The sequence below is a fragment of the Odontesthes bonariensis genome, chromosome 12 (assembly GCF_027942865.1).
Source record: "Odontesthes bonariensis isolate fOdoBon6 chromosome 12, fOdoBon6.hap1, whole genome shotgun sequence".
Lineage (NCBI taxonomy): Eukaryota > Metazoa > Chordata > Actinopteri > Atheriniformes > Atherinopsidae > Odontesthes > Odontesthes bonariensis.
The window spans coordinates 18,777,574-18,803,301 of NC_134517.1; the positions used below are offsets into that span (position 1 = coordinate 18,777,574).

Sequence of the window (25,728 nt, forward strand, 5' to 3'; positions counted from 1 at the left end):
AAAGTATGCAGAACCTTTAGTTTCAACACGCAATTGTGCTGTCAATGTCATTTTGCATGAACAACCTGGCGGGGTATTAGAGGAGGTAATGCTTTTTACAAGAGTCGTTCACAATGTCTTTTCTGTTTCTGCTCTGGGAACTTAAACCTTTTGTCTATACAGTCGGAAGGATGATCAATGTCTGATGATCAATAATGTGTATATCTGTGCGTTTCCTTTTTTCCCTTCCCTTTATACAGGTTATAAACAGAAGGAAATGCTGTTTGGATGTGTTTCTATGTAAAACGTTGATTTGCAAGCAGGTACCTGATTTTTTTTTTTAAATGTTTTTCTCAGTACTGCAGATTAATATATGATTGACTGCATTCCTTGGTAAGTCAACAAAAGTCACTATCCCTTTCAGATTGATTTTTAAACTTGCTGAACTGTACCGACGTTTGCATGAACGCTCTCACAGAAATATGTCAATGCTGCATTGTCATATTTCTGGTAAGGTCAGGCTGACCAAACCATAATCTCTTACAAAGCCTGTCTAATTGCTTGTGATGCCTGCCATCAATTGTCTAGATAATGGCTCCATACATAAATTGAAACCAGGATCCCTTCATGCAAAGACTTTTTGGTATTTATAGCTCATTTGAACAAGGGAATTCATACAGTACATCGGCCACATAATATGGTCATTACATAGGTCGGGCTCTGTCATGAACTTATATCACTGATTAAGAGATAGTGTTCCTGGCTCAACAAACAACAGAAAACATATCTAAAAGCCAGTTGAGACAATAGAAAAACTGTTTCTGACTTAACTTGCTCCCGCTGCTATACGAAAATCAGGAAATTTACTGCTGATTAGAGGACGACCAACACAGTCAACTTCCATATTTTCAAGCATAAAAAAACATTCAGATTTGAGCCCCCCCAAAAAAGAAAAAAAAAACTGGCTGGCTACAAAAGTAAACAATTGAACTGAAAAAAAAGAGTCAGTCAAAAAATAAATACAGTCATGCACCAGTGGACCAACACCAATATGACAGTCAAACTTAACACCAAAGCAGCAGTGATAGTCTGTTCTGTATTAGCAACTTGCATCAGTATAGTGAAAATGTAAAAAAATTAGTTCAATTCAGTTTTATTTATATGGTGCAAAATTACAACAAATGTAATCCAAAGGCACTGTGATCTCAAAAATATAGTCAAATTACAATCCAATTAATTGTAATCCAGTCATAATCCAATAAAATCACACTCACATTGAAGCTTCCCTTCGATTCAATCCCCTGTCCTGAGTATGCATGAGGTGACAATGGAGAGTAAAGCAATATCTCCAGAAGACCCAGACTCAGCAGGGATGGCCATCTGGCTCAACCGGTTGAGGGTTAAGAGAACAGGAAAGAGGGGTCAAAAGGCATCATAACACCAAGTCAGGGATACCAGCTGAGAAAGAGAAACATAAGTTTATTACAAAACCTAATGTCAAATGTACATGGAGACCAAAGAGAGCAGAGTGAGGACAGGTGTAAGGTCCCTGGGCAGTCTAGGCCTATAGCAGCATAACTATGGGATGTTTCAGGGTTAACTGAGCCATCCCTAACTATAAGCTTTATAAAAAAAAAGAAGGTTTTAAGCCTAATCTTAAAAGTAGAGAGGGTGCCTGCTTCCCAAACCCACACTGGCAGCTGGTTCTACGAGAGAGGGAGAAGCTCTAGGAACCATAAGTAACACTGCAGTATTAAAGTATGCAGCACAGAGGAAATACAGTTCATGGCAAAAGATTAAATCTGAACATGTTGAATCTTACAGTTTGTTATGGTAGATGGTATGATTGGACAGTATATCAAGAAAATGATCAAATTCTTGTGCTCACGCTTCTTATACACAAGAAACAAACTGTAGGTGGGCGTAAAGCACTGTATATGGCTTCAATTCGATTAAGAAAGACAAAATAATCTAGCCAAGACTTTTCCATGGACAGTAGCTGTTAAAAGCGAAGTGCCTGCCAGGGCAGTGGCGTTAGCCTCAGAACGGTAGTTACTTTTCTCAGTCGTAGCTGCATGAATGGCTACTGCGTTAGACAGAAGAGTTGATAACTTCCCATTTTCCACTGCCCGCTTATCAGTTATCAGCTCCAGCTTAGCATCGACAAGATCGGCGCATGCTTCGGGAAAGGATTCAGCATTTGCCAGCTTCTCATTTGGTGTAATTTTATCCTGTGTTGTGCATCATATAAGATTTGCAATTTCCTCAACTAAAGAGATGCACAGTAACAAACACGAACACCAGTAATCTATCATTGTAGCTGAGGGTTGAAAACCAATTTCCAACTCAACTGCAATTTACACCGGCAACTGTCATAATCTCTTCCATGAAATTGCCAATTTTTTCAGTTCCTTTTCAAGCACAGAGCAAGGAGGTGACTTGGGACAGAGGCAGAAATCTCTTGGCTCTAATATGGATATTTGGGACACGCGGTGTTGGCATGTAATGTGTTAAAATCACATGCTAGCATCATGGGAACAACACCAACAACTGAAGAAGTAAAAACTTTTGGGGAAAGGAGTGTATGGTTGCAAATAGGAATGAATGCAAGACTTTCAATCTGTTTCAGTTTCCCAAATGGAAGTATCGTTCTTTTACCTCATTCTGAACTGTTCTTTAAATATCTTTAAACTCATTTTCATGTGATATTTGTTGCCTTTTGTTTTCAGTTTCTCAGAGGCAAAGAAGAATAAAAAGAATTATAAAAAAAAAAAGCAGTCAGTGAAGTAAAAGCTAGTCCAGTTCCATGGTGCCGGCCACGCATTTTAAACACATCATTTGCCTCCCTTACATGATGCGCTGTGAAGAATGATTATTTCACACATTTCTGTGAGACCAGGCTTGTGGACAAAGTTAGAAATTGATCTTAGAAAACCTTTTTTTCCTCTTTTGTTTGTTATTCAGGCCACCTCTAATATTCTAATCATAGTTTCTTGTGGGTAACAATTTTTGGATTCCAAAAAACGAGACATAGTCTGAATGTAATTCTTTGATTAAGAATAAATAAGTGAGAATTTGTTGTCTTTTCATTGACACGCAGAAATGCGGGGCTTTGTTTTCAGTCTCTTTCTTTCTGCATAACTTTATAGGTCTCATGGGAGCTGTGTGCTTTAATGGGCATATATTTCAGCAGGGGAAGGATGTCTTGATTTTTAGATAAGGCTTTTTAGATGGGTTTTATTCTCTATTACTGTTTAAGTTTGCTGTATCATAGCGAGGATGTCCTGTAAGCTATGTGAATACTCTTTATTTTACCCATTTAATTACCTTATTCTTCTTTTCCATCAGTGGACCCAATGTTTACATACGCTTTTGATTAAGAAAAGCGGCAATCGTTTTCCTCCCCAGGTGCTTTGAGGGAAGCCTTCATACCCCTCACCGAATCAAATGCTGAGCTAAACTTTATCTCTAATACTTGTGCCAGAGAAGAATAGTGGTATTGATTCTTATTTTTGATGATGAAATAAATTAAACATATGATTATTACAGTTAAATTACAGTAGAGTTTTGTTGATGTGCATGCACAAGTTTGTATGTTTGACTCCTGCACATTTTGAATAACTAACTGCAACATAGATCAAATCAAATTTATTTGTATAGCACATTTCATGTACAAAATAATTCTTCACATAAAATTGAAGCACTTTGACACTTGAAGCACTAGATATCACAACTCCAACAGTATTTTACCTTGCATTGATTAAAGTTATAAAATTGTATTTATTTTCATTAGAATTGCACAATTAGAACTACTTAATTTCAAAATAGTCAATCCAAGAGGTGCCAGGTAGCCCAGACTGGACCACTCAGGATTGAGTCCCAGCTGGAGGCCCTTTGTTGCATGTCAACCCCCCTTCTCTTTCTGCCCATTTCCTGTCAATCCACTGTCAACTAAAGGTCACTAATGTCAGAAAAACACCCTATGATGTATCATTTATGACTTTAAATGGTTTATATGTCAAACCTTCGGCTTGTTTAGAATTTGAGGATATGTGAATACGCAAATGACCCCTCCCTCACGCTGCCTGTAGCACTTCTTCATTCCCTCCCTGCAGATGGTCATGACAGACAAGGAAGGAAACCTAGGGGCTGTACTATAAGGCAGGATGAGTTGCTTTGTGAGGTAGCAGTCAGTAGTATAAAGCAGATTTACTTCTCACCGAGTTGTATCTCAACTTATGCTTGAAACCTAACTTGCTCTGGAGCAGGTTAAGTTCAGAGAAAAGAGATGAACCTATGCAAAAGCACTGCCAGTTCTTCTAGAAAACGAGTCAGTGGACACATCCAGATTATGAAAAGCTTTACAACTTAGCTAATCACCTCCACCTTCTTTATTATATCCCTTTATAGCTTTACTGTTCTTTATTTGGCACAGATAGCAACCATAATGGCCGACATCTGACCAAATATGACTGAATCTATCTCACACGCTGCAGAACATTAATTCGATAAAACTCACCATCTTACATCATCAGATCGAGATAATTGTGCTTTAATGACATGGCAGGGACAATGATCAGATTCCTTTACAGATTCAGATGCTTGGCATTATGTTTATCTACTTTGTTTAGGGTTTTATTGTCCTTTATTCTTCCTGCTTTGGCTGTAGCAGCAGCTGTGTTGCTTTTAAGCCTGAATAATTTTGATTGGTCATCAGATGCCAACTCCACCTGTACGACTGTAAGTATTTTGAGATAGAGATGAAAACATACTACTTGATTTTAGAATCGGAGCAAGCAACACAGCAAGGGTTATGATGAAAGAGAGCAGCAAAACAACTTTGCAGACTGACCCAGAGGTTGGTTCCTTAGCTTTGTTATGAATGAAACCCTAGTTGTTCGAATCAGTAGTTTTGAGACCCAAGTTCCCAAGTGGAATTGCTCAGCTGACTTGTTTAGCTGGTGATAAATTGTGTAGCATATTAAAAACAGCACTTGAACATGTTAACTAGGTTAAAGACTTGATTTGGTGTGGAGACGGTCTTTTACTGTAGGGGCCAAAATGCTGGAGTTTTTCATAAATCTGATTTATGCGCCTTTAAACCAAAAAGTGTGAAAATAAAAATTGTGGAAATGGGCTCGGTTCTGATTAATTGTCCTTAAAAAGGCTCCACAGAGCCTGGCACGGCAAGCATGGCTGACTCACTAGCACCTATGAGAAGAGAAGCGTCTAATAATAAGCTACTGAAAGCTGAACGCTATCACAGTTTTTTGCAATTGCTAAAACCTTAAAAACTTGATATGCCCTTTTCTCAGAACTGTCAAAAAATGGAAAACACAATGTTCAGGTGCCTCCAAAAAATATTTATGTTGTACACAGCACTTGAAACAATACCAATACAGTGGAAATGTATTTAGCTTTTGACAAAGCTTAGCTCAGCTCAGCTTTTAGGTGTTTTGTACTGCAAGCAACAAAGTATTATATGTCTGGATGTTGCACTTAAACAGTATGAATTAAACACTGAAAGACAGAGACAAAACAGAAATATATTGTGCACTGCAAATAGAACTAGATTTTCAAAGTAATGAAAGGATTTCGTCAGTGTTGTGTTCAAAGGGTACCCAAAGGATTGGAAACCTTTATTCTTTCAAAACTTGTGCTGTGTTCAAAAACTATTTCTCTGTTGTGCACAAAGTAATGACGTCTTTTTAAGGACCACGTCAGCTCAGCCCTTCTTCTTCAAAAAAGGGAACATGCAGATACAGCATACAGAAAAACAAGCCAAGCATTTCAGTAATATCAGCCACCCATGTTTTTTTTTACAGTATGGTTTATGAAATGTATTGACACATCTGCATCTGTGTGTAGATCCTACATTCAAAGGCCAAATACGGTATACAATGACCTATTCTCTTCTCTGAATCTCCGTATTATGATGGCCTTGGAGAATTTGCTGAGGTTAGGTTTCTGTCAGCCCTGCTTCTGTCAATCATCACACCATGACCTAGAACATTGTTATTCACAGTTGCTCTGAATGCATTAAATGTTACTGTTCCTGGTCTTGATCTTCCATGCCCCCCTCCTCTTCTTCCTCTTATACCTCCTCTTACAAGTAATGACGTCTTTTTAAGGACCACGTCAGCTCAGCCCTTCTTCTTCAAAAAAGGGAACATGCAGATACAGCATACAGAAAAACAAGCCAAGCATTTCAGTAATATCAGCCACCCATGTTTTTTTTTACAGTATGGTTTATGAAATGTATTGACACATCTGCATCTGTGTGTAGATCCTACATTCAAAGGCCAAATACGGTATACAATGACCTATTCTCTTCTCTGAATCTCCGTATTATGATGGCCTTGGAGAATTTGCTGAGGTTAGGTTTCTGTCAGCCCTGCTTCTGTCAATCATCACACCATGACCTAGAACATTGTTATTCACAGTTGCTCTGAATGCATTAAATGTTACTGTTCCTGGTCTTGATCTTCTATGCCCCCCTCCTCTTCTTCCTCTTATACCTCCTCTTACATGCACCCTGCCTCTGCTGCTTGGATTATTTCTCTCTATTCTTGGCTTAAAGGGATAGTTCGCCTCTTTTGACATAAAGCTGTATGACATCCCATATTAGCAATATCATTTCTGAACATTGACTTACCCCCTGCTGCATCCTGTGAGCCGAGTTCCAGCCGAGTTCCAGCCGAGTTCCAGCTGAGTTTTGGTGTTGACGAAGGTAGTCCGGCTAGTTGGCTGGGGCTTAAAAAATAAAGCGTCTTGCTTCTCAAAACAATATGCGTTCAAAAGAGTAATACATTTGCATCACAAAATCGTTCAACAAAAAACATCAGACCTCATCGCTTGGCACTATTTCTCTCTACCTCCGTATCACTACGGGCTGTGTAAACTGTGCAGACCGAGCACTCCCCTGCTTCCGAGCAGTAAACACCGTAACAGATGCGGCTATCGCTAGGAGGCTGAATGCATTGATATGAAGGGAGGCAAAAATAGCGCCAAGCGATTGTGAGGTCTGACTTTTTCTGGATGAACGATTTTGTGATGCAAATCGTTCATCCTCTTTTGAACGTATATTGTTTTGAGAAGCAAGGCGCTTTATTTTTTAAACCCCAGCCAACTAGCCGGACTACCTTCGTCAACGCCAAAACGAGGCTGGAACTCGGCTCACAGGACGCAGCAGCGGGTAAGAAAATGTTCATAAATGATATTGCTAATATGGGATGTCATACAGCTTCATGTCAAAAGAGGCAAACCATCCCTTTAAGGCTTCAATAACCTGTGTACTCCTATTTGCCTTCATGTTTCATCAGAACATTTTCAGTGTTGTGCGATCAGTGATAATTCATCGTGTGCAATCCGTGATGCTCTTTGTCTAACTGTTAACTTCTGCAACTCGTGGTTACCATTGCACATTACAAGCCATCGTGGTGCAAAATGTGTTTCAGTGATCAAGAATGTGTTTAGATTTTTGGCACAAAGAACAGATTAGATCAACAAATAGTGTGCAACAACATGGAATTGTTAGTACTTTAACCAAATGGTTTTATCATTTAAAAATGAGGATCAAGCCACAATAGTTCTGAACGGGATTTACCGTAGAAAACCTTTTTTGCCTGTTTATGAGAGGGAAATCAGAGAAAGCCATAGAAACAACACAGTAAAACTAGAATGACAACCACCAGCATGTGTGTCTGAAGGTGAATGTGCATGTTATGCCTCTGCTGGCAACCTTGCACCAGCCCCCCCCCCCCCCCCCCCCCCCCCCTTCTAGGCCATTTTTCATCCAGCTGCTGCAGTACACACTGCAGAGTAAGACGAGGGGGCCAAAGGAGGGATGAGGAGGGTGACATGAATATCAGGGTGAGAGATTGCTGCGCTGCAAAAAGAGCAAGGTTTTGACGGGATACAGAGCGATAATGGTTTACGATTTGTCGCTAGGATTACTTACATTATTTAAAAGGTTTGCACGGCCTGGAATGCAATAATGGGACCCCACAGAGGCAGAGAAAGTTCATAAGTAAGCTGCAGGAACACACGCAGCACATACAGCGCCTAAAAGCATGTGTAGTATGGTGGAGCTAACAACAGGCTGAATAACTGCAGTGGGTGTTGATTCATCACTCACACTCACATAAGGCCCGTTTTGCTGATAATTATCTTTGTCAAATTAATTATCAGTGTAAGTGTCGGCATGACTGTGCCGATGAATTACATCCAGATGACCTTGATTAATCAACAAAATGAGCTTTTGGGCAAATGTTGTATTGCATATGGATCGTTCTCTCTGTAGAAAATGTCCTCTCCCACATTCATCCATCTACTCATATTCATAACTCTTCATGCTTTCTTCACCACTTTCTCAAGTCATTTTATTTTTGTAAAGTGTTGAAACTGGCTGTCTACAGTTAGTGCCATCGTCACACGGAGCAGCTGAGCTGTGATTATAAGCTGGTCCCAGAGCTGGTGTCATAACATGTCCCAGAATGACGAATCCACGTGACTCTGGTGATCCTTGTTACTTTTCTTCTGAACCACTATTTGTTTTAGTTTAAAATAAATGTTCCTGCACTTTCTCCCTCATTAACAGCCCTTTGCATCAGTTTTCAATGCTTCAGCGCACTGGGTGTCCCTTCACTGTAACAACAAGATCTGCTCTAGAAGTGTATATTGCCAGTTAGCCTTCTGTGGTGGTAGCTGATGCACTGGCGGAGCCAATAGTTAAAAGTGACTTTACAGTGCTTGCTTATCAACAAGGAAAAAGATGGTCAGAGGGAAACAGAGGATAGTTTCCTGACTCCCACCTTGGATTCACCTTGGTGACAACGTCAACAAAGGATACATTTGTTGTATCCGTTTTTGTGCAGAAGCATAATTTGAGCATACTGTGTGCTTCCTTCATGTGATCATTGTATGACCAGCCAGCTCAATGTTAAGCTCTTCATCATCAGTAGAATGGCATGGTAATGTTTTCATATGGAGTATGAGTACCACTTTGCTTAATTACAGTTATGCAGCAATAAATGGTATAGCTGTAGTCCTGTCCATGTTATGTCATTCTTATGGATATGGACTGAAATAATTGCTTCCATAAAAAGCATATTGGCATAAAAAAAAAGTCCAGTTAAAAAAGGTATAGAATGTTATCCGGGAAGGTCTGTTATTAAATGTGGAGATAACTGTTGTGTGCAGTGTGTGCAAAAACTCAAAGGGCGTTCAGTAGTGCAGCCTTTAAGAATGTTTTTGTCCCTCTCTTTCCTGTCTGTTGGGTCACACCAAAAGAGGAATGTGGGAACCTCATACAGTGCAGTATACTGTATATTGGTTCAGAAGTTGCAGTATTACTTCTAACAAAGATCAAATTTACATTGTGTGATGGGATCTGAAGTTCACCAAGCTGTCCAGAGACAGCAACATCGTGTCAGAACGAGTTGAAAGAAAGCATCTCGGAGGCTCAGAGGGCAGCACAGACCAGCACCTGACACACTCTTGGAGAAAGTGAACACCTCTGCATGGAGGGAATTCATTCTTTCATTATTAATTCATACACTGTCATGACAGTATCTTCCATTCATTATTTTTTCCTGTAACCCCTGTCCTGCTCCTATTTTGTGATTCAATGTTCGTAATGCTTGTTTTATTTTTTATTTTCCTTTCCGCTGACAATCATTTCCCTGAAACCTGTCCTGTCAAATGCCTCAACGTCTGGTGAACTCAGTGCTGTCTGTTGTGTGAGGTTATTCTATTTTTACCCAGGTGTGCTTCTCTGCAGTTTAGATGTGAACTCTATCTTACTTTTTTGTCCCTCAGAATAATACTGTACATCCTTGGTGTATGGTAATTAAGTTAGCATGGCTTTTTATTTTTTTTTAACCAGATAAGCATCCCAAATTAAGAGATATAAAGAACTGTTAAGCTGCTATTGATAGAATTTGTGTTTGCCTGTGTGTGTTGTACAGCATTTGCAAATGTTTCCGTTATGAGTCGCCGCAAACAGCAGGTGGACCATTCAAATGTAGCATGAATGTAATTGAATAGGCATCTCTCCATGGGCTGTATGAGTGCTTTCTACTTCAATCAATGTATTGTGACGTGGCTTCAGTCTGCTGCCAGCCTTACTCATGCTTTTGTTTTACCCATACATTCATGGGTAATACATACATACATCCAGACTCTAAAGGCAGTGGAGGTGGTTCTGGACTTCAGGAAGAACTCAGCCTCACCCTCTGTGACACCACAATTGACACTGTGGAGTCTTTCTGCTTCCTGGGAACTATCATCTCCCAGGACCTCAAGTGGGAGCTGAACATCAGCTCCCTCATGAAGAAAGCCCAGCATAGGATGTGCTTCCCGCGGCAGCTGAAAGAATTCAACCTGTCAAGGGCCATGATGGTGCACTTCTACTCCTCCATCATTGAGTCCATCCTCACTTATTCCATCACCATCTGGTACGCTGCTGCCACCGCAAAGGACAAGGGCAGACTGCAGCGTGTCATTCGGTCTGCAGAGAAGGTGATTGGCTGCAATCTTACATCTCTCCAGGACCTGTACGCCTCCAGGACTCTGACGCGGACAGGGAAGATTGTGGCTGATCCCTCGCACCCTAGTCACAAACTCTTTCAGACACTCCCATCTGGCAGCAGGCTGCGGTCCATCAGGACCAAAACCTCACACCACAAGAACAATGTCCAGAGGGACTGGATAGTGTAGTGGTAAGATTGCCACCTTTCATGTAGGTGACCTGGGTTCATATCCCCCGCATGAAAGGTACTACCTCCAGTAGGGGTCCTTAGGCAAGACCCCCTTACCCTACCTGCCTACCTGTAAGTTGCTTTGGATAAAAGCATGTGCCATAAACATAAACAGTTTCTTCCTATCTGCTACTAGCCTTATCAACAAGGCCCCCCTTGACACTGACTCTCCCCTTTCATACCTTCTGCGTTACATTAAATGTATATATATATATATTGTCTGCAGCAAGTCAAATTCCTTCTAAGTGCAAACCTACTTGGCAATAAACTTGGTTCTGATTCTGATGTTGGCTCCTCCAACCATTTTGGCTCAACCCGCCTGTTTATTTCATGTCTGTCTTGTTGTTTAGATAATTAGTTACGTTACATTTTCCTCAAATAACTGCTGTTGACATGGCTTGTATGCTTGCCAGGTACTGGCGCCTCAGGGTAGGCAGTAAGCACATTCACCGATTCACTCCACACACAAGGAAATGCGCATACATACAACAGCTTATTAAACGTTATCTGCTTAAATTGGCGTGATAGCAGAGATACTGGATTGATTACAGATGCGCTTCCTTTGCAGGGATCAGTGGTTTGTTTTTCTTTTGTGTTTGACTTCACGGTTGATAACATTCATTGATTTGGTAGTGTGCTTATTCACGCACACTTGTTTGTTTGTGGATGATGTTTTTCAGATTATATTTGTTGTAACCTTTGCTATTTTACCCTTCAGATGTGGAACTCCCCTGAGACACTGTCACTGCTGCTGCAGGAGCTAAGGGGATAGTTTACATGCTGACTCCTGCTAAAGAACAACCTCCATTTGACCCCTTTTATCTGTCTGCTTTAATGCCACTTCTTAAATGGATTGCTCATATCAAGCAACACTTTGATGAGCATACAGAACGATAGTCTGAGCTTCTTTTGGCAGGAAGCAGAAATCTAGAAACACCATCTACCTTTACCATATATTTTACTTGACCAGAGGTGCTTTGTCGTTTCAGATTTGCTTGCTGTGTGTAATGTTTATGGCAATCTAGTGGCGCAATAGTGAAATACTAGTTATAACCTGAGTCATGACTATCTTAGAAGGAGCATTTCATATCCAGAAACAGCACAGGTCACCAACCCTGCTGCTCTGCCATGTTGCATGGTACTCAAAAACAGACACCATTCCACCCCCCTTAAAGCCCAAATGTCTCAGCATAGTACCCCAAGGCATGGAATGTAAAAACAGTAGTTCATTTTCAGTCAACCAATATGAAGTCGGAGGATGTTTCATACAGAGCAGCGGGACCACATTTGCAGTTCAAGAACAAGAGTTATGCAAAGAAGGGCTTTTCGAGATCAAGGATTTCATTGCTTCTACAGGGAGTAGCAGCAGAATTGTTACATTTTGGTTCGGATGACAGCGGATTGGTTGGCTTGGTATAGAGATACTGTGAGTGTATTCTGCTTAAGTTCTTAATATGTAGTTCCTTCTTTGTACCCGATGACACATAAGCCGTTTTCACACATGAACACCGGAGTTATTCAGGAGAATGTGGTTGTACACAAAATAGCAAGGAGCAAGTGGAAAGCTGCAAACGCATGTCGCCACTCTGGAGCGTGTCTGGAACATTTCTGGACTCCAGTGCATGTTTGATCACAGCTAAAGTGTGAGAGACGTGGGACTTTGTCCACATCCTTTATCGGCAGAGCCACAATTGTTAAATCTAACCTTCAATTGTTGTTAAACGCTACACAAATTTTGTTTCCCCTGAAAACAGTTTGACATCCTTTCAGTCGTAATAATAATCATCACAATTCTTAATATACCGTGATGACTATGATAACAGTATGATTTGTTGGTGGTCGAAATAGATCTGTAATGAGCTTATTGTTATATTAGATTATATACACGTTTAGGAAGTTCATTGCCACAAACTCAATGTGTGATGGACTTGTTTCATTCAGCCATGAGGTGAAATCAGAGAATCTGTTCGCCATTTGTTCATCAAAATATAGATGTTTTTTTTTTGCTAACAAACACAACTGGACCTGTGTCTATCCACAGAGGAAAATCATGGTTGGAAGTCACACGATTTCATTGATTAACGTACATTTTCATTGTTTATAAATTCTTGATAGCTTAACAATTAAAACATCCTAATCTAATTTAATGTTATTTCATTGTTAAGATATGTGATGTAAACTTCCATAAAATGTAAGCTGACAATGTTTCTGGATGATGTGACCTGGTATTGATGTTGGTTGTGTGCTTAAGTAAGTAGAAATTTCCATGGGAAGGCTACAAGACACGAGTATAAAAAAAATGCATTCTTAAATGTTCTTTGAAACTACCAGGTTTTGACACTTGGCAATGGATGGGTAGACATTCCCAAGTGGAGTCGCTCTAACTTCATGGCCTCAGACATGTGTCACTGGGTTAATACTATGAAACGTTTGCATACAAATCATTATATGCAGTAATAATGAGAGCTTTGCATTTTAGCAAACTGGGTAGTAAAGAGTGCAAGGAATTTAGGACTCATGGGACTCCTGTCTGCCCATTTACTGTCTTCTTCTGCACTATTTCTGAATCTATTTCTTTTAGCTGATGAAGCTAACTGCCTCATCTTTGCTACTTAGGAGCTTGTCTCTGCCAAACAAAGCAGGAGTAGCAATGCTTCCTGCCCTCTTGTTAAGCATGCACCTTTGTAAAGACGCTTCAGAGACGTTGTCTATTATTTGAAGAATAAACATTTTCCAGTAGATTCTGTATATATCAGATAGGGATAGTTCTGCTCAGAAAGAGGGATTTCATCTACAACTGTACCCATAGCACAAGCAAAGTGTTATGGATAGAAATTATTCCCAACCACAAGTATTTTTTGGCCAAAGCAAGTTATTTTGCTTTAGCTAGGAACTTTAGTGGGAGATGGTAAAATCTGGTTTACTGTCTAAATAACGGTTCCAAGTTTTCAAGCCAGCTGAATGTAAAATGTCACTATGGTCGCTCCCTCAATCCACAGTATATCTAAGGGTCAATACAGGGGTTTAATGCCAGTATTACGAGGTACAGTTCGGCACAATGGGTTTTTATGATTGATCTGACTTGTGAAAGGTCTTTGTGACTGAAAAGGTTGAATTTTTTACATAAATCAATGCGGAGGCAATGTGCAAGAATTGACTGATTTTCCCTAAAATGAATATTTGGGTGACCTGATTCCCTGTACCACAGGAGCAGTTGAGCACATAGAGTGTGTGAGTGCACTTCTAGACATCCTATAGTCAGGTCACATTTCCCAGAAAAAAACTGTATTTAGATAAGAATAAAAAATAAAGAACAGAAAAAGCTTTAATTTCCACACACAGTCTTCATCGTTGCCTTCCGCTGTTTTTGACCGTACTCTTTTAAGTCCCAGTCTAACATAACTGGAAAAGAATCTAAAACTAGCCTATTGTGCTGTACACTTGTCGTGATCCATTATTTATGACAAGGACTACTTAAATAAACAATGCAGAGCAGAGGATGGAAGAAAAGGGGATAGCCTAAGTGCAGTGAAGCAGAGAATGGCTGTGTTCGTTGTAATGGAAAAAGCAAGGCTGCTCATGACACTCTGCAGGTGTCTATACGGCTGCTGTGCTGCACTGTTTGTTGAAGAGGAGTGAGTTGCAGTTTTTTTGTCGTCTTGCCTGCTGCTCCGTCAGCCTCTGTCAGCGGTTTAGTAACAAGTCTAGATAAAACATTAAAGACAAGGCACTGACAAGGCAAGGCCATCCGGGGCCACTTAAAACCAATACCACAGGGTAGGGTATAAGGCCTTTCATCAATTATAACCTTATTAGTCTAATCGTAATGAAATAATCCGATTCAAGAGACAGATGAGTCTCTAGTCAGCAAATCGGCAACAGGCAAGCAACAGTGGAAAGGAAGGATGGGAGTGGATTGTAACAACATTTCGTGGCACGAAACTTCCCGATAACAAATCGACTACATGTTGTAGAGATGACGAATAGATAGTATCAGCTAGATCTTATGACAGTAAAAAATCTACCTTTTGACAGCTAGAGTATTTTTTACCAAAAGAAACAAGTTTACCCACTTCGTTTTGCTTTGACAAGCGTTAAATCTCTTCCAACACAGATGCACTTCTGTCCATCGATACTTGTCTTTACAGATCTGTTCTCCCCGTGATTTGTGATGCCCGATGCAAATCTGCCCCTGTTCTTCAGCATTCTCATCTTTTTATCGCCTGTATTTATCACCTATAAAATTTGTCATGGAGAATACTTCATAGTTCAACCATATATTTGTCCTTCATCCTAATGAGGACATTATTATGCATTCACATTTACATTTACGTGTTTTCATCCAAAGCAGCTTTCTATGCTCGTGTATGGAGGACACTTAACTATTCACAATCTATCACTGGACAACCTTCTTTCTGATCTGTTAGGTTACTATATGCTAAATGATAAGACTTCCTGCCTATTAATAAACGCCTTTCTGCAAAAAATTAAGAAATCGGGTCCGGTGAATAACTGCATAACATTTAGAAAACATAATGAGGCCTTTACATTGAACACTTCTCCATCAGAGACGGAACTTTATTCCTTATTTTTCTGGTTTAATTAAACTTTTATCTCTGTTCTAATGTGCTTCAATTTATATTTTTAATTATTATTCTCTTTGCCCTCAGTGCAAACCAAATCTTCCCTCCTGTTTCCCTGTTGTCTTGACAGCCTAAAACGTACCAAGCATCAATTCATTAATTCCATCAGTGCAACAACATTGAAGTGTTTTCCTGCTTGTTTCTTTGGATTTTTTCTCTTTTTGTCAAAATAAATGTTGAACTCTACGAATTAATGTCAACACTTGGTGCTTACAGGTACTATAATCCCTATCTGTCTTGGCATTGATGACATTTGATAGTAAAATATTGGCTTTATATTGGCATTGTCACTTCAAGGTGACTTTTTTCCAGTGGAGGAGAAGGTAGTACTTTTTTTTTCTCCACCAAAGAGAGCTGAAACAACACAAAATTGTATAAAAAAAAACGAGGAAGAGTTCATTTTACTCTATTGAGACACGGCTCTTCCAACTCAGTCTCCGTCTGACTTTATCTCGCTCTCTCTGAGTTTTGACAGAAGTATGATGAATCACCATTTGGTGTTCCACATTCTGACACTTTAAGAAGTAGAGATGCAGCGGGCTTCAGTAACAAGCCGACTGAGTGTGTGGTAGAGGACCAAGAGAGAAGGCTTTTTTACACTACATAGCTCATATCTCTGGCAGGAGTTCAACTGACTTCAGTACGCAGAGGCCATTTTGTTGTTTTAGCTGTAGGTGTCACCTAAAGTAGAATTTTAGTGTGGGAAAATGTAGAAATTGTTGTCAAATGTGGGAGATCTTCTCCCTTGGGCTCTAGATGTCATTTAAAGAAAACCTCTCCGGTTGTGATGATATTGATTATTCAGCTTTTGATTATGTTTCATGTCTTACTTTCAGTGCAAATGGCCAGACACATCTTGTCCTTGACATGGTGTCCTGAGATCCTTGCCGAGTAGAGAAATCATCCGATGAACACCAAAACAGACACCGTTTGACACTTGCGTCAGTGACACTGTTAATGTGGCACATTGCTGAATAAGGGGAAACTCGGCCCACGATGACAGCTATGAACGGGTTGACATGAAAATCTGTTTAACTAGAGCAATGCAAAACAGTGTGACTTCACACATACCTAGAAATCTCAATCACGCACATAAATGAAGTTTGAAGTCGTGGCAATAAATTGAGCTTGAAATTTTTAGAAAAATAATTTTTTCATCAATCAATTTGATGCAAATTGCAGTAAACAGTTAGCCTGGGAATTCCCATGCTGCTTTGCGCGCGATTTCATTCACACTGCAAAGGCAGCCTGGAAACCACCGCCCTTATTTTTGCCTGAGTTAGGGAACCAATCACAGAACGGGGGGAGCAGCAAGACGATGACAACGTCTATGCGCGACACCGAAGCTTGTAGAGTGTTAATCCAACATGGCAGCGGACACAACGTTACCGTTCGATGCAGCCTTAGAAAGTGTTTTAAGTAGCTTAGAACGCAAGTTTACTTTTAAAAAAGAGCCACGTTTGGCGTTGAAAGATTTCATTGCCAAGAAGGATGTATTTCCTCGTCGAATTTCTGTCGCTCTACATACGTCATCTGGTATAAGTGATACAATTGGCTATGAATCGCGCGCAAAGTAGCATTTGAAGAACCAGACGCCATTTGATAGACATTCGTAGTGCCCAATAAACGGCTCTAGGCATTCGTAAACCACGCCTCAAATACGAGAAAATGCACACCTAGTTCCCAGACCACCATCTCATCGAGATGTGGACGCGTCAGCCAGGCTAGTAAACAGTAAGAAAAATGGGATATATTTTACCGTAAATGCAAAATATGAGTGATGCAAACAGGATTTTTCATGCATTCTTTATATTTTCCCTATCATAAAGTTTCAAAACAATAAAGAAAAAAAAAGGTTTGGGTTCACTGCAAGGTCAGTATACCTAATAACGCTCCCTTTGATGCCTGCTAAGAGTCTCTTCATCGTTTGGGGGATTTTCATTCTTTCTGCAAACGATTTTTCTAATTACCACTGCTCTTTTAAGGGCTGTCTTCAGATTTCCAAATACATTTATGGTGGGGTATAGGATGGTAAAATCCTCAACAAGTTCCCCATGAGGTAGCCCGTTGAGGATTTAGAGGTGTGTAACTTCGATAAGGCTTTCAGTTGAGGTCATCTACTTTTCATCCTTGTTCGTTTTGCAGACATTATTTCCTCAGTTTCTTACTATTTAATTGAATTAGCATTTCCTCCTACCAGTGAAACGTTACCTGTGCCGCTTGTTAAAACACCGACCTAAAACGTGATCAATCCACCCTCATGTTTAAAGGTTGGAGAGGTGTTTCTCGACATTCTGCCGTCGAACAGGGATTTGATTTGCTTCACGAGCAAATTGATGATACCTTCTGTGTGAAAGTTTCCCTGCTGCTCGATAACTCCTCTTGACCTAAACTGTTCCTGTTAAATTCTTGATGACCAGAAAACTTACTTTTACACGCACACACATCCTTTGGGAGTGTTTTTTTTTAAAAGTAAGACTTTGTTTCAAGAGTTCATTCTGCCCTCCATAAAAGTTTAAAGAATCTCTTCATTTTCCTCTTCTTCTTCTTTTTTAATCGATAGATGTAAAGACGCCATTTAATGTTTCTGTTTTTATGACGCTGCATTCATGTTTTCAGAGATTGTATGCGTCATTCACAAGAGACACACCATTACTAGTAAATATAGGGCGCAATATATGATATCAACATACACAGCTTTTTGTCAACAGCATGGCAACATGGGGGAGTGATATGATCTGTGTTCTGGCTCACAGTTTTTAGGTGCAATGTTTAACTCACAGCAGGCGCTAGCTTGCTTAACAGGCAAAGCCTTAACAGAAAATGCCAGCTAAATGGTGATAATACCACAGATTAAGTAAATTACCTGTCCCCACTTGCTCACTTGTAGACTTCAGGAAATGGGTGAGAAGAAAAATGACCAAATGACAGCACAAAATCCTTATACTGTACATTTGAAATGCTTTTCCATGAGCTGCACTGACAGTGTTGTTTTTTGTAGCGCAATACGTTCCCAAACGTATGTGCATAGGTTATTGACATTAATAAAAAGTAGCTTAATCTAAACTTGTTGATATGGTAAACTTCTTTTTCATTTCAGAGCGGTTGATCAAATTTAGGTCTATAAACTCTGTTGAAACATGATAAAGGGGGTAAAAAAATATGTATATAGACATAATCGATAGAGCTCCAATATTTTAACTCACCATAGCGGCAGGTAAATATGGAGAGCCTCCAGTTTAATAAAGTGTAAATGTTAATGTATGACAATGCACATTTATCTTTAACACGGCAGCATCAGTGGGAGCCTGAATTGGAGAAAAGAATCAATATAATACCTACTTGTAGTCCACTTTATTCATCATTGAGCAGGCTTGAATTTCTTTCACGAATGATAAATTGCTGGAATCTTTCTGAAGATCATTCACAGATTATTCCAATATGTTTGTTCAGCCGTGAGCTGACAGGAAATTATAAATGGTGCAGAAATTGAAGATGAGAATACATTTAAACAGATGGGACATTTGGACATTGTAGACTTGTGATTTTATCCTCAAAGTCTGAATCCTTAATGATCCTGTCTGTTTAAAAAAGTGTCAAATTGGAAGGGAAATGATCTACTTTAACTTGCTCACAAAATCCTGCTCGACAGAATTAATGGCTACATTTAACAATGTAGTGAATATAAACAAAATAACCTGTACAGGAGTTATGGCCTGCCTTATTTCCACCTTTCCCATGAAGGTTTTTGCATACCCAACAACAAGATTTTCACAGAACTCAACTAATGCTTGTACTGAATGTGATACTAAGCATATTAATGACACATCTACACAAAATACACCCATCGTCTGACGTTTCATTCATAAGAAGAGCAGGATGTACGAATGGGCTGGTGTAGAAAAATGATATAAATCATTATGGCCAAAAGCTACAATAACGCTGCAATTAAGAGGCGACTGCAATCAGAAAATTCTTAGTTGTGCAAAGTACTGTAGTCATGAATGTAAGCCTGCTGCATTTGATTGAATATTGCTGATATGTAGACTAATTATCTCACAAATTTTCTAATCTGTGTTGGATACAATGTCAGAAGAAAAGAATGGACTTATAATATATGAAAAAAAACATTTATAGCCCATTGTGAATAAGAATTGTTTGTCACCCAACCCTTTTTAATATATAAAGTATTTCATCATTGTTTTTAATTCAATACTAAATCCTGACCGAGAGGGTAGATTTATAGTTAAGGTTACCATTTAGATATAATCATGAAAACATATCTTTGCATTCTGATTGAAATTGGCAGTTAAAATGCCAACATTTGATCAATGTCTAAATTCACAGGCTGGCATTTAAGATGTTTATTTGTCAGTTATTTGATAATCCCACATTCATCTGATGTTCGTCAAGTTTCATGTTGATGTCAGGTTTTAATCATTACAGACTGAAGTTGAGTAAATGTTTTTAACTGTTCTTTCTTGGCTCCAAAGACGATGACCTCTGTTTTGTCTTTGTTTAATTGAGGAAAATTCTGGATCATCCAGCTGTTTATTTTTTCAAGGTGTAATCAGGTCAGCTCCACTTCAGACTGGCCCGTCCAAGTGGCATTTTGACTCTTAATTCCGTGTTTTGTAGAAAATGATGGACAGACTGCTGAATTGTATCCTCATGCCGATATTTATGATCGTAATGGAAATGCAATATGCAGTGGTCCTATATTCAGTTGGCTTGCAGCAGGCAGCTCACTCACAGCACACTCGGGCACATCTCTCATTAACTAAGTATCAGAATGGTCAGTGCCATGTGTTTACTACCTCCGAGAGAGGGCCCCTCCAGAGCCGACAAATCTCCACAGCAATTTTACAACTATACACAAAAGATGGCAAGTGGAATTAAAGACCTCATGAACTCTTTTACAAAGGCACCTAATGAGTGTTTGTAAAGCATAATGATCCCCTGGCTTTGTGGGATTTCTGTGTCATCTGCACAACTGTAACATATTTTGTTGCTTTACATAATCTGTGCCAGTGGGAGCATGTATTTGTTGAATGAAAAAGGCCCCAGAATTACCCTTAGGCAACTCCAAATTCCACTTTTTTGTCCGCTCAGATGTTTGATTACCCATAAGACACAAAGTAGTGGCTGCCTTTTAGGCAGGATTCAAACCATTTGGTTTGCTGCGGAGGACTCCCGCACGTTTATCCAGTCCACTGAGCAATGTGTTGTGGTCAGCTTTATCAAATGCAGCACTGAGATCCAGTAAAACTAAGACATAAATGTTTCCATTTTCTGTCAGAAATTAATGTTGGTTATTATTTTAACAAGAGCAATCTCAGTGCTGTGGTCTGGACGGAACCCTGACTGGAGATGTCAAGACATTTGTCCATCGAGAATTGGTGCAGCTGTTGAAAAACAATTTGTTTTTCTATGAGATCACCTAAAAAGCAAATGTTTGATATTGGCCAGTAAATATCTATTCGTTAGGAGTCAAATATGTCCTTCTTTTGATAGTGGCTTGATGACTGCTTTTTTTCTGAGCCTGTGGAAAAACACTTGATGGAGAAGATGTGTTAACGATATCCAGGAGGTCTGATGTAAAAAAAAAATTAAAAAGGCTGTGAAAAAGGCGGCAAAGTCTATGTTGTGTGTTTTTTTTAAACAACTTTTGTTCCACCCATTAAATACACAAGTTAATCTTCTCAAATCAGAGCGGTGCAGCCACAGTTCACAGCGACAATTCTGTTCTAAAGAGGAGGTCAGGTAATACTCTGTATTGACTAACAAAGTGATGACTGCCCAGCAACAACCACATTCATTAAACAGTGGATATTAGGATCACCAGGATATCTGCTCAGTCCTGTGTGAATCAATAGCTATAGAGGTCGTGATGGTGCACGTTCATGGTGAGAAAATGTACGTTTGTACTTGTCCCTGTGTGTGTGTGTGTATGTGTGTATATCACCCAAAGCAACCCTCACTAACACATCAATATCCTCTCACCTCTCTGTCTTCCACCCAGATGGTTTATAAGCCCTGGCTGTGTTCTCAGTACTTCCAGACCACCCAAATGCACTGCAGCAAGCGAATCCCTTGTGGCCAGTACTGCCTGGAGGTGCAACAACGGTGCCCCTTCGTCCTGCCCGATAATGATGATCTCATTCATGGAGGCAGCCCCAGTTTTATATGCACAGGTAAACGGCAATCATCATGTCATGCAAAATTATGTTTACAGTTTTTTTCTTGTTTGTTCTCTTTCTGTTTTCTTCTTTTAAGATTGGCATCAGTGAAGTACATGCAGTTGCCCAGAGAGGCTTAAGTATTGCACCAGTTGGGGTGAAGTACTTTATTGACTGAGGGTTCAAAAAACATAACTTGGCCAGATCCTGGGTTTCAGAGCTACAACTAAAAGGTTCCTCTAATCTCCAGAGTTCTCACCCTGTTTGCTGTTGACCTGAGTAACGTTCATTAGCATTCACGTTCAATAAAATTCAATTTAGCTTTATTTATATAGCACCAAATCACAACAAATGTCAAGGACCAGAACACCAGAACAGGGATACCTGCTAAGAATAAGAAACTATGATGAATGAAAACAATAATGCCAAATGTACATGGAGAGTAACAGAAAGCAGAGTGAGGAAAGGTGCATCATGGGAGCTCCTTTAGCAATGTAGGCCTATAGCAGCATAACTATGGGATGTTTCAGGGTCACCTAAGCTATCTCTATAGCCACCACATGGGCTCAGCACTCAGATTTAGTTGTTTCTCTCGGCAGTACCAACGTGGGACAGTCAGCCTCTGACAGTCATACAGGAAACTCTTGCAAGTTTATATTTTCAGGTCTTTCGGTCCAATTAGGCAATCAAGGCCCACCATAAAAATGAATTTTTGACAGTTACTCACAGCACCAAAAGGCAGTTGCACAATGGAGCACTGTGACAAGATGTCTGTACTATCTCTCTGTCCTAAACAGCATAAATACCATCTATTTGCTGTAGTTTTCCAGCTTGTAAAGTGCAGGACTCAGGGATTTAAATTCAGCAGCCCAATTATAGCTTGGATTTTTCACAGCACAGTTATTTCAAAAAAAGAAATCCTCTTATGTACAAAATTATCTTAAAAAGTAAGACCTAAGAAAATGGCTGGAAATGCACATCGATTCATCAGTTATAAAATCTTTTGAGCTGCTCTTTCCCGTTTGCTGTTCAACACAAACAAGCAAAACATGCTGTTTGCTTAATTCAAAGTGTATAAGTCCTTAGGAACAGGAATCAGAAATTCACAACCAGGAAGTATTGCAAAATAAAGCAGAGACTTCCTATCAGTTAATGTCTGATCGTGGTTTCTCTGGTGAAGATAGAACAAGTGATGATAGCTACTTCCAGCATCGATTACAAATGCAGGCGCACATGCACTAATGTTAATCGTAAAATTATTATTTGCAATATTTTAAAATGATTTTAGTTGTTACGGTCCATGGGAGGCAACTGCCTACATCGATTAAATGTTGATGCTGCTCTCTGGTGGTCATGTTGAGCATTAGCTCATATTAACACAAATCACGACAATAAATCGAAAGTGCAATGTTTCACTTGCTTGTTTATAATTTAATTTGGTTTCAGAATAGTGAGAACGAATAGTTGATTAGGCTGCTTTTGCTGCTCATAAAAAATGAAAGTACAAGCCTGGCACTGTTTGCTTAAATGATAAATCTGGGCAAATTTTTACTGCTGTTGTTTTTTCAGTCGCATCGAAAAAGTTGAACTTATGGAAAGAGAAAAGAGAAAAAAAACTTTGTGCCAGAGAGTCGAATAAACAAAGTATCGAACGAACTAATGAATTATTTGCCTGAAAAAGCGTGACGCTTTCTGAACCTCATCAAGTTAAAATCCCTTCAGAATTATGTCTGCAGAAAGCATTCTGTTGTGAGCAAATGCATGTTATCTTGGAAGATCCGCATCCTTATGCAGCAGCTTACCACACTGATCCGGAGTGGTTTTAAATGAGGGAATTAAAACACGGCTTTGATAATGTTTAATCAAGTACAACAACACGTTCGAAACAGAATGATTGTTGCACTGAATTGATTGGATACGTGTGGTATCAACTGTTTGGTGTCACTGTCTTTGGTGTGTGTGGTTTTTTTTTAAAAAAATTTCCAGTAAAATTGATGTAATCAGAATCACACTCGGTATTGACAGATGCTCAATCTCAAATTAATATTATTGCTAAGAAATTAAGAAATCCCAAGCTGATATATATGTGTTTTCTTCATGTGTAACATGTCATTTGTATCTCTAGGCTTACAGTATAGAATGAAAACATCAGGTGCAGCATTTAGGTAAATTTGAACTCAATGCAGTGAAACTTGCATTGAAAAGTGCAAACATTTGTTCTACTTATTTGTATCTATTTATTATGTATACTGCATCAATACAGCTTACCGTTGGTGACTAAGTATTTTTTTTAATTCAACTGAATTGCATTGAGCCAAAGACAGCACATGAAATACATAATTATTACCATTATGTACTGTATGTCACAGTTAGGCAAAAACCTTTTTATTATCAAGCCTAAAATATTATACCTTTGTTGATTGCTAAAAAAAAAAGTTTTTTAGCTCCTGCTATGAAAAGGATTTAAAAAAGTGCTGCAGTTCAAACAAAACCAGTTAATAACTCAATTATTTACACCTACGTCTGGGAAAAGGATGGACAAGCCGCCACACACTTTATTCTGCAGGAAACAAGATATGAAAGCTTCACAGTTATGGTCTACCTCTCACTCCTTTTATCTCCACACCCTTCCACTGCAGGGCTGCTGGAGGATTATCCATCAGGTGTAGACCCGGATGCAGAGTGCTGCGATGTGCGGTGGGACTTGAATGTGGACAACAGTTCCAGGGGGACCCTGAAAAGAACTCATCCGCCATGCCAACACCGCACCTCCCTCAGCTCCTCAGCAGCCTGCAGACTGTGTAACAGCCGGCTCAAACTCTGCCTGCTGGTCCTCGTCCTCCTACACACTGTTGCTAGCCTCACTGCATCCCACAATGCAACAGGACTGGGCCTCCCCACCATCACGCCTCTGGAGGAGAACCCCGCCAACGAGGAGTGATGGAGTTGCCAGGAGGAAGCGAGGTTGTTGGGGTGGGGGATTCCCTCACCATGGCAACCGATGTGGAAAATTACAGCAGCAGTTTGTGCGAACGGCTGGAGCTGTGTGCCTGTGGACATTCGGCAACACTCTCTAGCAAACGTAAAATGGGGGACGCTTTGAGATGAAACAGATTAAAAAAAAAATCAATCAAAACAAATAATTAACTAAACAAACAGACATACAATGGGACTCAAGCAGTCCCTTGGGTAGGGAAAGGGGACAATGCCACAGCCTTTGTTGAGAGGTAAAGTCAGCTTCCTTGTGGCTGAGTTTCTCTCACTACGCTTTTTTACACTGTGTTCCAATTATTGGTTTCTGTTGCACTGGCTGACTATGGAATAACACAATCATATTCTGAACATCCGTTCATCCTCTGTCTATGTTTCGGAGTCCTTCATACAGGAACAAAATGTGTTCTCTACACAAGAAAGATTTGTAAAGAAAAACAAAACTATTAGCTGCAAGTTTGTGTGTGTGTGTGTGTGTGTGTGTGTATTGGGTGGATGGGAATAGTTTGTTTTCAGAACTTATTGGGCCTCATGCAACAACCGTTCGTATGAACAGATTTGTTCTTTAATCGTGCGTACTAGTGATTTAAGAGAATTTTCGCATTCACCAATTTTTTCGTATTTTACGTTTTCTTTCAGGTACGAACAGAATTTACGAGTGATCCAGAGCTGTCGTAGGAGTTTCGTAAAATAGTCCGCTGTTATTCGATTCAAGTTTGCTTGACTAATGGATTGTATATTTAATTACTTTGAAGCAAACATAAATAAATATATACATTATACCCCCTAATTATGCTGACATTATTCTGTTTGACTTAAATGATGCACTAATTGAAGGTTAATTTGACTCTGTATATAACAAGGTCAATGGGAAGCGTAACCTACGGAGCCCGGGAGAGATCAAACAATATCTTTTTCAGGGGGGTTCAAGAAAGCGTTCTCTCACTTTTCAAAGTGTGCCCTCGCTTTATTAAATCGTGCGCTCGTCTAAATAAAGCGTGCGCGCGTATACATAAACCGTGCGCTCGTCTTACTAAAACCGTGCGCTCACTGCCCCTCAGTCGTGCCCACATTATATACCTTGTGAGCACAATAAACAAAAGTGTGCCCACGATCTGTAAGACGTGCCCACGACATTCTGTATGGCAACAATAAATCCAAATTGCTTGAAACGTT

The 25,728-nt window shown here is 39.7% G+C and overlaps 1 protein-coding gene across 1 annotated transcript in view; it reads left to right on the forward strand.

The window, feature by feature from the left end:
* Positions 1–25,433, forward strand: part of nalf1b (NALCN channel auxiliary factor 1b) — a 96,741-nt gene extending 71,308 nt beyond the window's left edge. Inside the window, exons 2-3 of the mRNA XM_075478677.1 lie at positions 21,405–21,576; positions 24,201–25,433. Of these exons, the coding sequence (XP_075334792.1) occupies positions 21,405–21,576; positions 24,201–24,502 (474 nt within the window). The 3' untranslated portion in view covers positions 24,503–25,433. The remainder of the gene's footprint in view (positions 1–21,404; positions 21,577–24,200) is intronic.
* Positions 25,434–25,728: the final 295 nt, after the last annotated feature.